Genomic DNA, 15,462 nt, shown 5'->3' with positions numbered 1-15,462 from the left:
TCAGGAAACAGTAAGAGGGAAGTGTGATTGCATGCAGCTGGGAGGAGCTGAAGTGACAACAGAGCAGCCAAATTGTCCAGTAAAAGTGTTTTTTTCTACAGTCCCTACTCATACAACAGCACACTGGTAAAATTAAGTCAAGCTAGTGTAAATAGGCGAAATTATCCGATTCCATTGCCATTCCTTTTCCAGCAAAAAAGTTAAAAGTTAATCCGAAGCAACAATAAGCAGGTTCAGTGTCTTTCTCAACGAAGACTTGTAGCAGATACTGAACCAAAGCTCTTTCCGTTATGGGACAGGCACCCTGACCAATAGGCCTACTGCATCTAGTGGCTTAGGTGTTCACCCCATAATAGCATCAAATTCAATAAACGTTTAAATTACTGAACCAAAATAATGAAGGTCATTTGTTTGCAGTGCAGTGCAGTGCCAGGCCGGGGATATGCGTTCTGAGCAACAATAAGGACAACTTACTGTGGGTCGTCTGAGACACAAGCAGAGTGGTTGTATCTACAGGAGTCAGGAGAGGATGAGGAGAGAGCACAGTCACAGATGAACACACAAACACTTCGACACTACCATGAGACACCTGATCCGTGATGAGTGTACCGCCTAATTCATGGTCTGTTGCCCGACCGTGTCTCTTGCCGAAAATAGCCAATCTAGAAGCTCACAACGCGTCACATCGGCGGCACGTTGTGAGCTTGTGGGACGACTATTTTCGGCAAGCAGCGCCGTTGGGTGACTAAGTATGAATCAGGCTTAAAAGCTGACAATGGGCGAAATTGGGAAAGACTGATGAGGTAAAATATGTACCAAAGCAGAGCTGGCAAAGTTTGTGTATTTTCTTTACATCCATGATGTACCACTATCTACCCACACCCAGGCATGTACTGTATTTGTCAACTGTTGTCACAGTGAACTGCAGAACTACATCACACATTCAAGCACAAGGGGGCGCTCAAATCTAAAATACAGCCAGCAAAGAGAGCAGCAGGCATAGTCAAAGTACTTTGCTAGCAACGGAGCATGCCACAGTAGCATACTGGACGCTTGGATGACAGTGAATCATCAATAACAGCATGCATCCTTTTATAAACTAGAGACGAAGCAGCAAGCAGAAAAGGCTGTGGCTCTCCATGTGTGTCTGTGGCCACCAGATGAAGGTTCGGCCCTCAACCACACAGTTCTTCACAGAGGGGCTTTAAATAGCGTCCTCTGTGATGTTGGGAGGGGTGTGAGTGAAAGTGTGGCTTGCGGTTCACATACGACTTGCCACAAGGAAAAAGGGAGGTTCAGTGCAAAGAGCCCTCGCTAAATCAACACCAGAGAGATGGTTTCATGAGCCGTTTATTTGCCATGTGGCGTGCGAGGGGAAATGTGTGTTAGCCCCCAGTATGCCTTGCATTACAGCCAGGCAGGGTCAGCATTATTATCCGTTTTAAATTGTCCTCTTTATTCTTCTCTAATTCCTGTCATGGCTAACTTGTCATTCATTTATTTTGTCAATGATCAACTGTAGGGCTGTAGGCCCTCAATTGATTAATCAGTCGATTTGGTCAAGACTTTCTTAACCGATTGGTTATCTTTTATGTTTTACAAACCATACAAACTCTAGATATAATTGTTTAACTTTTTATGGCCAGTAACAGCATTGTTCACTTCTCAACGGCACCTGAAAAGGCTGTTCTCCACATGATTGTATGCAGCAAACCAAATTTTACATATTTGTTGATTAAATCAATCAACTGTGAACAAGTGATTAGTCAACACATTCCTATGACTATTAGTTCACTAAGAATTTCTTTAGTCACGGACAACCCTAACAACTGATTGTGCTTGTACTTTGCAATAGATGGGTTAATGCATGTATTTAGGGATGCATACTACATGCATTCGAGCACTGCAAAATCTATTTTCAACAGAAGAAAGCAGAATACCATTTGAACCGAAATTCAGTTGGGGGTTAGTACACCTCTGGGTCTGTCCAAAAAGGCCAAAGGCTGCCACTAAAGGTCATGCATAGTTAATCAAACAACACATTCTTTGGCTTCTTCTGTCACTGCAAGAAGAGCAACAAAACAAAAAAAAACAATAGGAGGAAATTAAGAAGAAAATCATAGACTCGTTTACAGCCACTTTGCATCTTCGTGTACAGATTATAAAGGGTTTTAAAATGAGGTCATGCTCTTCATCTTCAGGTTAACAAAAACAGGCACATCATCCATAAGACAGCACTGCTGCCTGAGGCCAAGGGCACATGCTGCAGAGAATTCCCTGGGGTTTTAACACAGCCTTTCTGGAGTTCTAGTTCAACATGGCAAAGGGTTGGTATCATGTTGTAGTGCAGCAGGGCTCACGTTGACGGCGGATCGCTGTCCGGCGATGGAGGCTGCATCTGTGGCCCGTCGCTTTCGCTCAGCGGTCTTGCCGTCCGTCGGCCCGTACCGGCGGTCGTTATGGTAACCGACACCATCGTGGCGGGCACAGGAAGAAAGTGGGGGGAGCCAGGAGAGGTGCTGTGGTGTCTGGGAGAGGACAGGCTTTGTCGGGCCCGCGTTGCGTCATCGCCGTCCGTTTCTAAAGCTGACACGCGCATGTTAGCACCTCCCTTCCTCTGTCCCGCCGCCTCCTCCCCGTCCAGCAAAGGTGGGCACTTCCTGTCCATGTCTGTCCCGGGTGAAGTGACGGGACTGGTCGCGAGCTCGGAGCTCGGAGCAGTGCCGGCTGCCAGGGACGACGTTCGGGGGCAGAGTTCCTCGGAGCACGAACGGGCTGCAGTACTGCTGGGAGAATCGGCTGGGTTATCATCTCACAGCAGACAACAGTGCAAAAACTGAAATGAGTTGTTGGCTCTAGAACAGTTGCCTGGTTACCATCACATATCATCAGACAGCATTCCACTGGAGGAGACTAAATGCAGGCTCCATGGACATAAATCTAAGACATAAGAGCATAGTGTGGCTCACACATCCGTCTGTAAGCAAATTGGATTCACAAAGAAGCAAACAAACATTCACAAATCTGTAGCATGTCAAGGCTCAACACTCAAATACTCCTCAAAGTATAGAAAACAACAAAGAAACAAAACAAAACACGTGTTATCAGGCTGCAACACAGTGCTTCTATACACACTAAGACCGACATTGCATCAGCTGTCACAGTCAGAAATATTCCTCTATTATAATTGTTCTTTGTCCACAACTCTGACAGAATGTCTGAGAACCCGCGCCTGGGTCCAGACACAATGCTGTAAAAAAAGCTGAGCTCAGAATTCTTTGAAGAATGTGTTTGCCAGTGCGACAGAGGCTGGCTGCGGTCCTCAGTCGTGCACTGAAAGGCTTCGGGAAGGAAGGTGGACCCATAGCTTTACATCCTGTGGGTGGGTCGCATATCCACGTTCCTCTGTGTTTGTGTTTGTGTGTGCATGCCATGTGTGTGCAAGCTATGCGTGTGTTCAGCATTGTTTCCACAGTTTGTATGACACAGACACACACACAGCCACAATGTAAAATCCTGACTGTAAATGTCACTTATTTTTACACTTTACAGTGCAAAATCCACAACTGGGTAGGCAGAGTGATACATTATATACGTACTGTATATGAGAGAGAGAGAGAGAGAGTAGTGTTACACCCCTGAGGGCACTAAATTGAGTTTGAATCCTTGGATTGACATTCAAAAGGACCACAGTGGGCTGCACACCAAAAACATGCTCAGGCTTACTGCATATGCAGATATACAGTGTATATATAGTTTTTCCTATTCTCTACTTTATCAAAGCAGAATATATCAGAAAGCGTAGATGCAAAACACTTACAAGGCACTCAAAGCTGAGTAAGAAGGGGAGAGTCCAAAATACAGTAATTTAAAAAGCCTTCATTAACATGGCTAGTTTACACATTTCGAAGCAGGTCTTCATTAGGGCAGGTTCATTATGATTACATCACAATGTGTATTATCACTCAGAGCTGCTGGACTCTGGCCCTGTAAAAACATGTCTGAAACAGAAACCACTTACAATATCATCACCCTCTCTGACAACCATAGGCTATGAAAGGTTTCCCCCACTTATAGCGCTGTATACTGTAGGTTCAAGCAGCTGTATAGGTTTGTACACCACATTAAACCTGATGTCCCAATTTTGGGCAAAGTTTCCAAAATGTTCACAATAAAACTAATAACAATAATACTTTCAACAACAGTAAAACATAATCCATCTACAACCTGCGTCACACACGTCGCGATGTGACACGCTGCGTGCTTCGTAGATCGGCTATTCTCGCTATTATTCATACGACGAAATATATAGGGCTTATGTGGATAACTGACGTGGAAAAAACTCAGCTCTCCTCTGCTTCCCTCAAAAACACAGCAGTCAGACATACTGTCAGACACGCAGATAAGCAGGCTGACAGATGGCTAGGCAGACTGATATCCGGTAGCCTACACACATACGTACAGACAGATAGAAAGACACAAAACCATCTAATTTACAGTATACATACATACTTAAAATGCATGGGTTATTTTCAGTGCATGAATGTTTGGGTGCAGCATGGGTTCAACGTGAGTTCATTCACAGCACAGCATTAGGCCACTACTCCTGGCCACAGGATGTGTAGTAAATGACATCCTATTCAAGACAGACTCACAAGAAATCCACAATATTTTCTTTCTCCAGGAGCAATCAATGCTGTTGCCAACAAAAGCAGGAGGCCAAAGCGAAAACTATTAGGGAAATCCTGGAAGATCCCCCCAGAAAGCTCTTTGGAACATCAGAGTTATACGGTACTTAAGAATCTCTCCACAAGTCAGTTTTCACAATAACACCAGTGCCAGAAAAAAAGCTGAAAATGGTGGTGTGACCCAAATATCACGTTAAGAGGACTAGCAATCGGATACGAATCCTCTGTGGTGCCTCTTGCTTGGCCGGGCGTTCATACAAGCACAATTGGCCGTGTTTATGGGAGGGAAGCTGAGCAGGGAGGGAGGGCGCTCCTACAGGTTGTCAGCACGGGTGTTGCACTGTGAGGAATATGGTCCTCCTTACTTCCAGGTGAAAATAATGCGGCAGACAATTCCATGTGTATCAAAGGAGGCATGTGGTTTCAATATCATCCCTACAAAGGACCAACCAGTCCAAAGATCAACCAGGAGGGGTCAGTAGTGACAGGACTACACACTACGTGGGGAATTCGGGCATTGGCGTGATGACCAAATTTGGAGAAAAAGACGAAAAATTGGCAAAACATAAATGTAAAGAGAAGAGGACTGCCAATGAAAAATTCTGAAATAATACGGAGCAGGCGGATTGTGAAATCATTCAAACCACCCAAATAAATGTCTATCAAGAGAGATGGCTGCAGTAAAAATGAACTGTCATTCTGGATTACACTGGGAGAAAAACAACAGCGTTGTGCTTTAGCTGCTTCCAATCCTCACTGTGTCAGATGAGACCATGGTGGGTGGGATGGGACTAGTTTTTGGAGAGATTCTCCTGCACCTGGAATGTGATCGGTTCCATCCCGTTGACAGCCAATGTCTCCACCAACAGACTACAGCTGCAAGGTCCTCGACCAAGAGATTTAAGCACTATTTACTGAATCATTCCAACATAGATCTGGATAAAAAGCGACAGCTACATGCCTAAAACATAACTGTAATGCAAATAATGAATAAGAGGCAAAAAAAAGTATATAGGGTTTTATATAGGGAACAAGTGAAGAACAGCTATCATACAGGGAAGAACAAGTTTTGGATTGGATTGATTCAGGGCAACTATGAACCAGAATCTTTGAATCTCTGGATAATGCACATGGGGTCTATGGGGGATACAGGTAAACAGGCAAAATCATTTGGCACCTTTGTTCGGTGGTGACCATCAGGGGGGCTGGGGTCTCCCCATGAGGTGGCTCTGCGTGAGGCAGGGGGGAGAGGGCACAAAGCTGAGGCTCACTGCTCCTCCTCAGGCCAAGGGCCTCCACGGAAGGTCTAGAAGGAAGCTGCTGCTCCTTGTCCCTCTGACTCTGTTGCTCCTGCTCGGTCCGGGATTCATGGGGCGCGTTTAGGGAGTGGGCAGGGTCTGCTCTGGGGGTTCTATCTAAGCTAGGTGCCTCGGTGGGACTGTTTTATTATCATCCATGCAGGGAAACGAGGAGGAATCACAATGGAAAACAGAAAAGCAACATTGAAAGAGATATAATACGCGAGGAGAGACAAACAGGGACAAACAGACCCAAAGGTCACAGGTCGCAGCAGGTCAGAGGTCACAACCATAACAAATATGGGGTGATTCAAACACAAAGAGACAGAAAGTGACACACAACACGGCACAATGAAGGTCAAATGCAAAAGAAGGAGTTGCAGCAGGGATGGGAACAAAAGAAAAGAAATCCATCAAACACAAATCTTTCATACTAAGAACATTCTTCTCTTTCAGTCTTCTTATGTGCCAGCGTGACGAGAACCACAGACTGGCCAAATGATTAGGGTTTCTGCCCGTCCTGTCCGTCCCATCAGCTTTGATGTCTCTAATGCAAATTGTAAATGACGGTTGAATGACTGATGGAGTGATAGTTGAGCTGAAGCGTCCAGTTCACACACTACCCTCTAAACTACTAAATTCAACTAAATTAAAATGAACACCATTCTAAATTGGAACTAGATGAGTGCAGTTAACTTTCACCCTGATGTCCCAAAAAATAACTAAAATTCTTTCTAAAATGTTTCAAAAATGGCAGATCTCCAAGCTCTAACTAATGTGAACCACACAAAGAAAAGCCTTGGATGTCAGATGAAGGGTGGGTGCATCATTGGGGTTATCGAGTGGGCACCTCCCTTCACAGATGGGTTGAATTAGGCTCCACACATCCAGAAAGCTCAACAGTAAATTCTGGCAGAATTCTGTTGCCTTCTGCCCACTCGCAGTACTGACCTACTCTGCACTCACACCTGATGCATTACATTATTTTAATTGCATCTGCTTCACCTTACTTTTATGTAAAGTGTATACGGCAATCAAATTCAAATATGAAATGTGGTACATAAAGAGTTTTTTTTTTTTTACTATTATCACTGATAGCTGAAGAGGGAATCCACTCCGCAGGCAATACATCAACAATGATGAATATTTCTCAATAGTTAACATCTATTATAAACATATTGGAGATTCCAGGCCCCATACTATACAGAGTGACATGCCAACCCAATAAATCTCAAACTTCAAGACATCTTAATTTGTGTCTACTCTGCAAATTTCACACTTGTTAAAACCTTTTGCCTTAGTCCGGAGTCTTGGCCAATGAAAACACACATCTGGTTTCCATTAACCCATACCACCTCTGCCACCACTGGGCAAAGAGGAAACAAATGAACACATCTGCAATTCTGCAGTTTCATTCTACACAAAGATATCACCCATTTAAGACATGTGAAAGATTCATACAAACAAAATAGCCCAAACATATAACAGTAGTTTTTTTTTCCAAAGAAGACCACCTGTATTATTATCCTTCACAAGTGCTTATTATCCTTGACAAGTGCTTGGTTATGTTTTGCCATTGATTTATGTGCCTCTGAGGAGAATGGCACGTGGGTTTGATTAGAGGTCATGGTTGAAGCATAAATTTCATATACAAGATATTTACCTATACATTTATGCTAAACAATGATTTTGCTCGAAAAGGAAACTTTAAATAAAATTACATTTCCTTGTGTTAACAGAGCAGAATGAAAGAGCATTGACAAATGACAGATAGCAATGCTAGTATACGTATTCTTGTTCTCCTGCTAGCATCTCCTCCCCTGTCACTGCCATGGAATCCTTCACGCTCACCTCAACGGTCTGTCGCCTCCTATGGGTGAAGTGGCAGTACTCCAGCTCTTGCGCCCGCCCTCCTCGTCGCCGCCCTTCTTCTTCCGGAGTGGCGCGGGCACGTAGGTGCTCTGATTACTCTTATTGGGCAGGTACTGGTTGAACGGCATAGCGGCCCGTGGCTCGCTGACTGAGGTGCGTCGAGCCAGCATGTCGTCCTTACGCATATCGGGCAACTTCCTGTGGGCGGGGCCGTCAGACTCCGAGTCGCTCCCACGGCCTGATGGGAGGAGAGGGGGGGGGGGGGGGGGAGCAACAAAATAGTTTTTTCCATTATGAATTCTTTGAGACACACATACAGGTATTTGGGGGCATGGCGGAGTCAGCAATACAGCGATATCATAGTGCAGGGACCTGCAACATGAAAAATGAAGACGGGGTGTCCAAATATTCATTTTTCAAGCTCCAGGGCTACAAAAAGGAACCCAATACATGCAAGAATTCCAATTCCCTTCCCCTTTGCACGTACTAGGGCCTGACATCACTGTAGCGGCGTAGCCTAAGCTCAAGCCTTTAATTGTGCAAGATAATAAAGTCGGTTGCAGCAAAACATAAGACACGATACATACTAAAGACAAAATACAGAGAGAGGACATATGAAATGAACTCTTTAGGGCACAACAAATACAAATAAATGCAGTAAATGACCACATAAATAGGCGGGGACTAATTTATCAGTATGGTTGGCATTTAAAAGTCTAAAAGTGTATTAAGTTGAATGGAGTTCATTAGTGTGCTAGACTGATCATCAGACAGATGTTGAAAGGTTGTACGTTTGAAAACAGACAATGTGTTTCTCAATATCCATGTGTCTCGTTGAAATGTCCTGGGGCAAAACATTGAGCACCTACAGTACATTCTCCCCCTGTAAATCAGTCTGTGTAATGGCATCAAATAAATGCTTGAGTGTAAATGTAAAGCTTCTTTGGGTTACATTTCTATGCAGACTGCAGACCACCAAAACGCTTTTGTTTTATTAGAGAGAGAGAAGAAAGACAGCTAAACCTATGCAGGCTTTCCGAGCGGTGTATAAAACAAATCACTTTTTTCGGTCTAGTACATTCTTGTATTATTATGTCCTGTACAGTGCAGTCCAACAGCTGACCATAAATCAATCGAAGGCAGTTTGCAGGCCAGTGGTTTCTGTGGAGCACAGTATACAAATCATATGATTTGTATTGTACAGTACAGCTCGCACAGAATAAATTCTAGCCTACTGGTGAGGAAGAATTTACGTGCGGGGTGCCACTGCATTCCATATCAGATTCTCAACACATTGTCAGCTCTTTAATGGCCAGGGGAACACCTGGCTTTGCAGAAGTGCATCGCTCAAGGACTTTCCCCAGTTGACGATTAAAACTCCACTGAAACACATTCTAGTATGTTCTGAGAACGTTTGAGAGATGAGAATCAGTTTATCCACTGAAGTTGTCCGGTGTCCCGCAGGCGTCTATAATTGGCCCCTTTGCTTTTCCCCTCTACACCAAATCTCTTGGGCAAAGCTCGCAATGCACCTTGGTTTAGGTCTCTAAGTGTCAATTTGGGGGTCCTTGACATGAAAAAGTTTGAGAACCACTGATCTACAGTATATGATAGGGGGGCTGAAGAACACTTTTTGTCATTTTGTCTTCTACAGTTTTCTTTTGTCTCACATACACAGTATAATCCAGAATGTCTTTCTGTGTACCATTACAATTTGTCTACTGTACAGTATATGTCCGTTTGTACAGATTTCCATGCATACAGTCATGTACTGTAAACTGATAGGGCCCAGCAAGTTTGTTTTCAGCTGATACTTTCATTCGTCCTCATACGTTGGGACACAGACATGCACGCAAATGTGTCAATATTTTGTTCAGCTCAAATCAAATGATATCGAACCAAATCCAGACCCAGTAAGAATAAAATATGTATATGGTCATGGATGGGAACTTTCCAGGTATAAATCCTCACATTCCAACGGGCTATTTGGACCACATTAAAATTTTGGAACTTTTTCTCAGATCTGAATGAATCCAGAAGTCGCAGCCACAGGCGCCCACTTCAGACCAATGGAAACGTCCCTCATTGCATTTCAATAGTCTTCTTTATTTGACATGACCCGAATGACTGACAGATCAAGGCCCTAACGAGGCCTGAAGGTATTTATGCCTCACACAGCGGTTGGATCAATAACAGAGAGCCTTAAGCCATCAATTGGAAACATGAGTGAGTTTCATTCTATCATCTCTCGTCTGTAGTGAGGAACATGTGCCTTGACGGTGTGTGATGCTGGGGTTGGAACACATGGTAACACTGAAGCACGAGGGGGCCTTGACTAGGGGTCAATGTCGTACTGTAACAGAAATTCTCCACACAAAAAAAACACATTTACAACTTTACACCAGTTGTGGTCAACATCCACATGTTGAAGGTGATTTAGCTCACTATGAGCATATGAGCAAAAACTGGGATGGGAATATACAAATGAAGAGTTTTGTTCCAAAATGTTATTTCATTGATCAAACTTAAGTTACTAAAATTAAGTTTCAGTAAGTCTGACACAGGCATTCCTGGCGTGAAAGGTATAACAACGTATAAGTGTTCCAGGTCTAAGTGGGTACTCTATTGTTGGGATCCTTATTGAAGAGTGAACTCCAGGTAGAGGTTAGTTCTTATATTGGGCATTTTCCTCTGGGGCAGAGACCTTGTATCTCTATATTAATGACAGGCCCAAAATAGGGACCGCAGGTTGAAAGTGGTTATGTCTGTCTGCGTTTTTTTTTATTATAAATAATTGACTAAATAATAACTACATTGGATCCATTTACACACAGGTTATTTTTTTCACTACAAAGTTTCTGCCCGCCAGCGAGGGTATCACATCTTGATGGTATCATGGGAAGTAAGTTGTTATAGTCTTTGACAGGCAATGGGCGTCGTTGTCCTTCAAAAACACCAGAGAATAGGCTTCACCACCGCCGGCACCGCAAGCACAAAGTGCACCATTTATCAGAGCCGTATCCATCTATAGAACTTGGCCCCAACAAAAGAGTTCAGCCAATATTAAATTTCCTCCAGAGATTAAATTAAGCCTGCCCCATTCTATTATTATACGAATTATTGCCAGGGAAGAGTGAGTTTCTGAAGCAGTAGCCTGTGAAAGGTCCTTGTGTAAAAAGGTCAGGGTTGGTGAAAACACGCCATGCCAGGTAGCATTTGTGTGGACGTTAATAATCGGATCGTCTTGTTCCGTGTGTAATCAAAGCTCCTAGTGTTCTGGTCTACAAGCAAGCTCTCAGTTCTCCTGTCTGCTGCAACTAGTGTTGCCAAGTACGCTTATTATAAGCGACTTTGGGCCTTTTTTTCTGTAAAGTCGCTTGTAAATCTAGTTGTAGTTATGTTGTGTGTACGTTGTTTCTATAAAGTGTAGTTTAAAGTACTTTAAACCAGTGGTTCTCAAACATGTTCATGTCAAAGAAACCCCAAATTATATGTATTTGTCTGCGGACCCCCATCTGAAAATATTTTGTGCCAACGACCCCGATACAAGATTTGACTGGTTGAAATGTTTCAAAAATATTTAAAATATATATTTTTTTAAATCAAGATTTTTATAAAATGGCAGTACTGTACAAGCTCACAACACGACACGTTGGGAGCTTGTAGAGCGGCTATTTTCAAAAAGGCGATGTATATAAAGTTCAAGTGGCAAAAATGATTTTGCCGGGGACCTCCTGTGTGTATGATCACTGATCATGCAGTCTTGTCGCTTCTTTTGGGCTAGAGACCAGGCCACTTGTTTCTCTCGCAAAATCTGGCAACACTGGCTGCAACTCAGGGATCTGATCCAGAGCCAGTTATTATGTTGTACAGGAGCCTCGTTCATAGAATGGTTCTTGGCAGCAAACCGTGTGCTAATGCTCAAATCCAAGCCAAACTAATTCATTTTCAAAGAATCAATCTGCACAGGTAAAACTTGTACTTGACCACATGAAGCGATCAGGGTGAGAAGCAAGGTGAACATTCTGCAGAAATAGATGATCTACACACCGGCGCCGCGACACATTGTGAGAGTGCGTTGTGAGATGGCTTGTAGACCAGCTAATTTGGCTATTTCAACAATTTCAACAAAAGTTGTTCCTCCTTTTTTTTTTCTCTCCTCTCCCCTGACCCCCACAGACACATGTAAAGCATTTTGAGCACTTAGAAAAGCGCTATATAAATTCCAGATATTATTATTATATAGGGTTTTTAAGTGGTTGGAGGCAGCTCAGACCCTAAAGTTAATCAATGTACAGTAGTTTGGTGGTACATTGACCCTTGAAGATTGCAGCTTGGCCTTTGCAGTCAGTCTCTCTCCAAACAAAAACACAGCCGACCCAAATGGGATGCTTGGCCTATTCACAGTCCCCAGTTGAAACGTATGCACGGTTTTGTGACGGCTGTCATAACCTTTTATAGGCCTTCATTAAAAAGAAGTCAGAGTGAAATACAGTGTGGGAATCAACATCATGCTACGGCAGCAAATGGGTAGCTTGGCATTATAAAATATTTATATGCAACCAAACCATATTTTTAACTCGAGTTCTGTCTTAAGTGGGGTGTGAAAAAATGTCTTTACGACTGTTTACCATTTACATGTCTGTCTGGGAAAGACGTCATTGCACCACCCCATGTGTGGGGAAACGGTTCTAGTAGGTGCATGGTGGATGTGTTGTACAATCTCATATTGTCGCTGTCGGGTCCAAAGCCATTACTTTTCAGGAAAAGGAAAAAATTATCCAATTTAGTTATTATTTAGTCAAATGCTTGTTAATGCTTTTCATGGGTTTAATAAAGCCCACTGAATAAACAACTTTCACTTTCAAAATATCGATCATTATTGATCAGTCTTCGCATTTAGTATACTGTATCTGTCTCGCACCTTGTGTCTGTGTGTAGCTGTCTGTTAAAATCAAGAGGTTTTTGATTAATTATGGGTTGGTGTAATCCTAGGTCGGCTTGTGTTAATCATAAATTGGAACACTTTGTTATATGGCATTGTGTCCTTAGTCCTCTGTACATACAGTACAGAGTCTCAGCACTTCCACATTAAAAAGGGTATTTTTTATTTGACATACCTAATGTGCAACACAGTACACTGTCACATCCAAAACAGTCCTCTGGTGACCATCATTCATACACTCCCATTTCTTCTCATCTCATCTCTCTCTCCCTCAACAATGCTGTCACTCAAACATGCCGTAACCCATGGCAACAGGTTCAAACAAGTCAACACAGAGGAGCCATTGTTACAGATGTCAGTGACAGAGATTGATGCTATCGCAGACAACCATAAGGCACACAGAGCCTTAAAAGAGCTCATTAAAGAACATCGATACAGGATATTGCTGCAGTGGAAAAAAAAAAGATCTGAAACAAAACATTCAATTACATGGAGAAATGGTGCGTCGTATAACTCATATCCCCTCCAGCTATTTCCACTTTTCCGTTTTCCCATTCCTCTTCCACTTGTGCCGGTTCATATCACTGCTGTCATGGAAAGAATAACCATGTTTCGATTTTGGTGTCCGTACTCCCCATTTATCCCTACAGTACCTGCTGCTATTAGTCACAATCATGACTAGAATCTTCTGTGTTTGTGTTGGAAGTGGCAGCAAAAATGACAAATCGAGTGCCTAGTAATGATTTAAGTGCTAAAGTGTTGCAATGTTTGGCCCATTGACTATGACTCATGGTATACTGGACATGCTGACCATTTCCCAAAAGCGTAGTTTAGTTTGCTTGATTTGAAAGTCACAGGATTCTGAAAACTTGCAGAGACTTGAGACCTGCTTGAGGAAGGTAAACCTATTTACAAAATGTCAATGTGCAGTTACTGTATGTTTTATAATGGAAGTTATGTTATCATTACTATGTAAAGCTTCTTAAAGCACCGATTCATCAAGTCTAGCTACAATTGGCCCCGGAGCAAAGATTGATTCACAAACTAAATGCAAAGGTCTATGACTTATTAACTGGCAAATTGTGTTTAGTCAACACTGACTCAGTTATTCAAGTAGGTTCAGTAACGTTTTAATGGATATGGAAAAAAAATAAACAAAATAAAGCCATTAACTGAACGATTTATTGGAGAGCGCTCGGAGATCACTACGAAACGGCTATTTTTGGTGAAGAGATTTGATGTAGAGAGATAAAAAGACGGGGCCGAGTACAGAGTCAGCCCTGTGGGGGACCCCGGTCAACGAAGTATAGGGTTTAAGTGGTTAAGATGGTTGTCAGGGAGGGTAATGTACTCAACTCCAAAACAGTTCCGAGTCTGACTAAGTCCGTCCTGCTCACCTGTAAAAACATATTTGAACTTTTGGACATACCATCGCTGCTGCCACGGGCAACCAGTACGTCCGGGGAGGGGGTTTGTCGGGAGCGCGATCCAAACGAGTCCAGGCTGTCGAAGGAGTCCTCTCGGCCGTGACGAGGCGGGGAGAGCGAGTCACTGCGCTCTGAGTCCCAACAGTCGATGTAGCCGCTGTCCCTGATGCTGCGCTTAGAAGGACTCTCTGCGTCCTCCACCTCCTGAACAGTGACACGCGCACACGCACACACACACACACACACACACACACACACACACACACACACACACACACACACACACACACACACACACACACACACACACTTTAGTAAAGTATACAAAGACATGTTTAATGTACTCTCTTTTTAAACTGGACAAGCAGCACCACAGTTTGCACAATCCATCACTCAGCTTTCTGGAGAATCCCTCTTCATCACATGTCCTCTCTCTCTCTCTTTTCGTCTCTGTTTATCTATCACTCTGTCCTTCCTTTTCCTCTTTCCCAGTCTCTCCTTCATTATCTGTCAATCTTTCTGTCTTTCTCCCGTAGAGTCACGTCTGTGTGTCTCTGGTTTAATGAAAGGTGGAGAAAGGCCTTTCCTGTTAGCCACAGGAACTTCCTGTCCCCCACCCCTCCTCTGTTTTGCTTCTCTCTTTGTTCTCAAAAGCCTCCCTGAACGTCTGTGATACCAGTCTGTAAGTAGTACTTCAGCACTTATTTATGTTGCGCACAACATGAATATCATAATATGATATTCAAGTATTATATACTGTATGTCTTCTCTTATGACCCACAATGCTATCTACTTGTATCCCTCTTGTTCTGATCTCCCTCAAATCTCCTTGCAGTATTAAAGAAACATCCTATCAGGCAGATAATGCTGCTGAACACAGGACATTTTAATGCTTATGAATGATGGCTCGCTCCTCCAACTTCTAATAGAGCTTGGAAAAGGATACTAGTGTTCATGAAAGGATGACAAAGCATAGCCTGGAAACCAGACTAATCTGCCAGAGAAAATTGCATTAGTCTGGCTATGCCAGGCTAGAGAAAGCATGTCAGGTAGAAACCTTGTATCTTTTTTCCCCTCCATAAATAATTTCAACCATGAGAGTATAATTTAACCAAAACGCTGCTGAGTTTCTCTTGAGTGTGAGTATTTTCCAGTGGTGTAAAGTAACTAAGTACATATACTCAAGTACTGTACTTAAGTAGAATGTTGAGGTATTTTTACTTTACTGGAGT

At 43.1% G+C, this 15,462-nt stretch overlaps 1 protein-coding gene across 5 annotated transcripts in view; it reads right to left on the bottom strand.

Moving 5' to 3' along the window:
* Positions 1–15,462, bottom strand: part of limch1b (LIM and calponin homology domains 1b) — a 115,110-nt gene that overhangs the window by 25,095 nt on the left and 74,553 nt on the right. For 4 of the 5 annotated variants that reach the window (XM_084041631.1, XM_084041633.1, XM_084041635.1 and 1 more), the window contains 3 exons: positions 14,233–14,434; positions 7,838–8,096; positions 475–510 (listed from right to left, as the gene is read on the bottom strand). In XM_084041631.1, coding sequence (XP_083897757.1) covers positions 475–510; positions 7,838–8,096; positions 14,233–14,434 — 497 coding nt within the window. The remainder of the gene's footprint in view (positions 1–474; positions 511–7,837; positions 8,097–14,232; positions 14,435–15,462) is intronic. The other variant, XM_084041632.1, reaches the window with a different exon arrangement.

Source organism: Gymnoscopelus microlampas (assembly GCF_963454915.1).
Source record: "Gymnoscopelus microlampas genome assembly, chromosome: 18".
Lineage (NCBI taxonomy): Eukaryota > Metazoa > Chordata > Actinopteri > Myctophiformes > Myctophidae > Gymnoscopelus > Gymnoscopelus microlampas.
The sequence above is the reverse complement of the archived record's forward strand: the minus strand, read 5'-3'. Positions and strand labels throughout refer to the sequence as shown.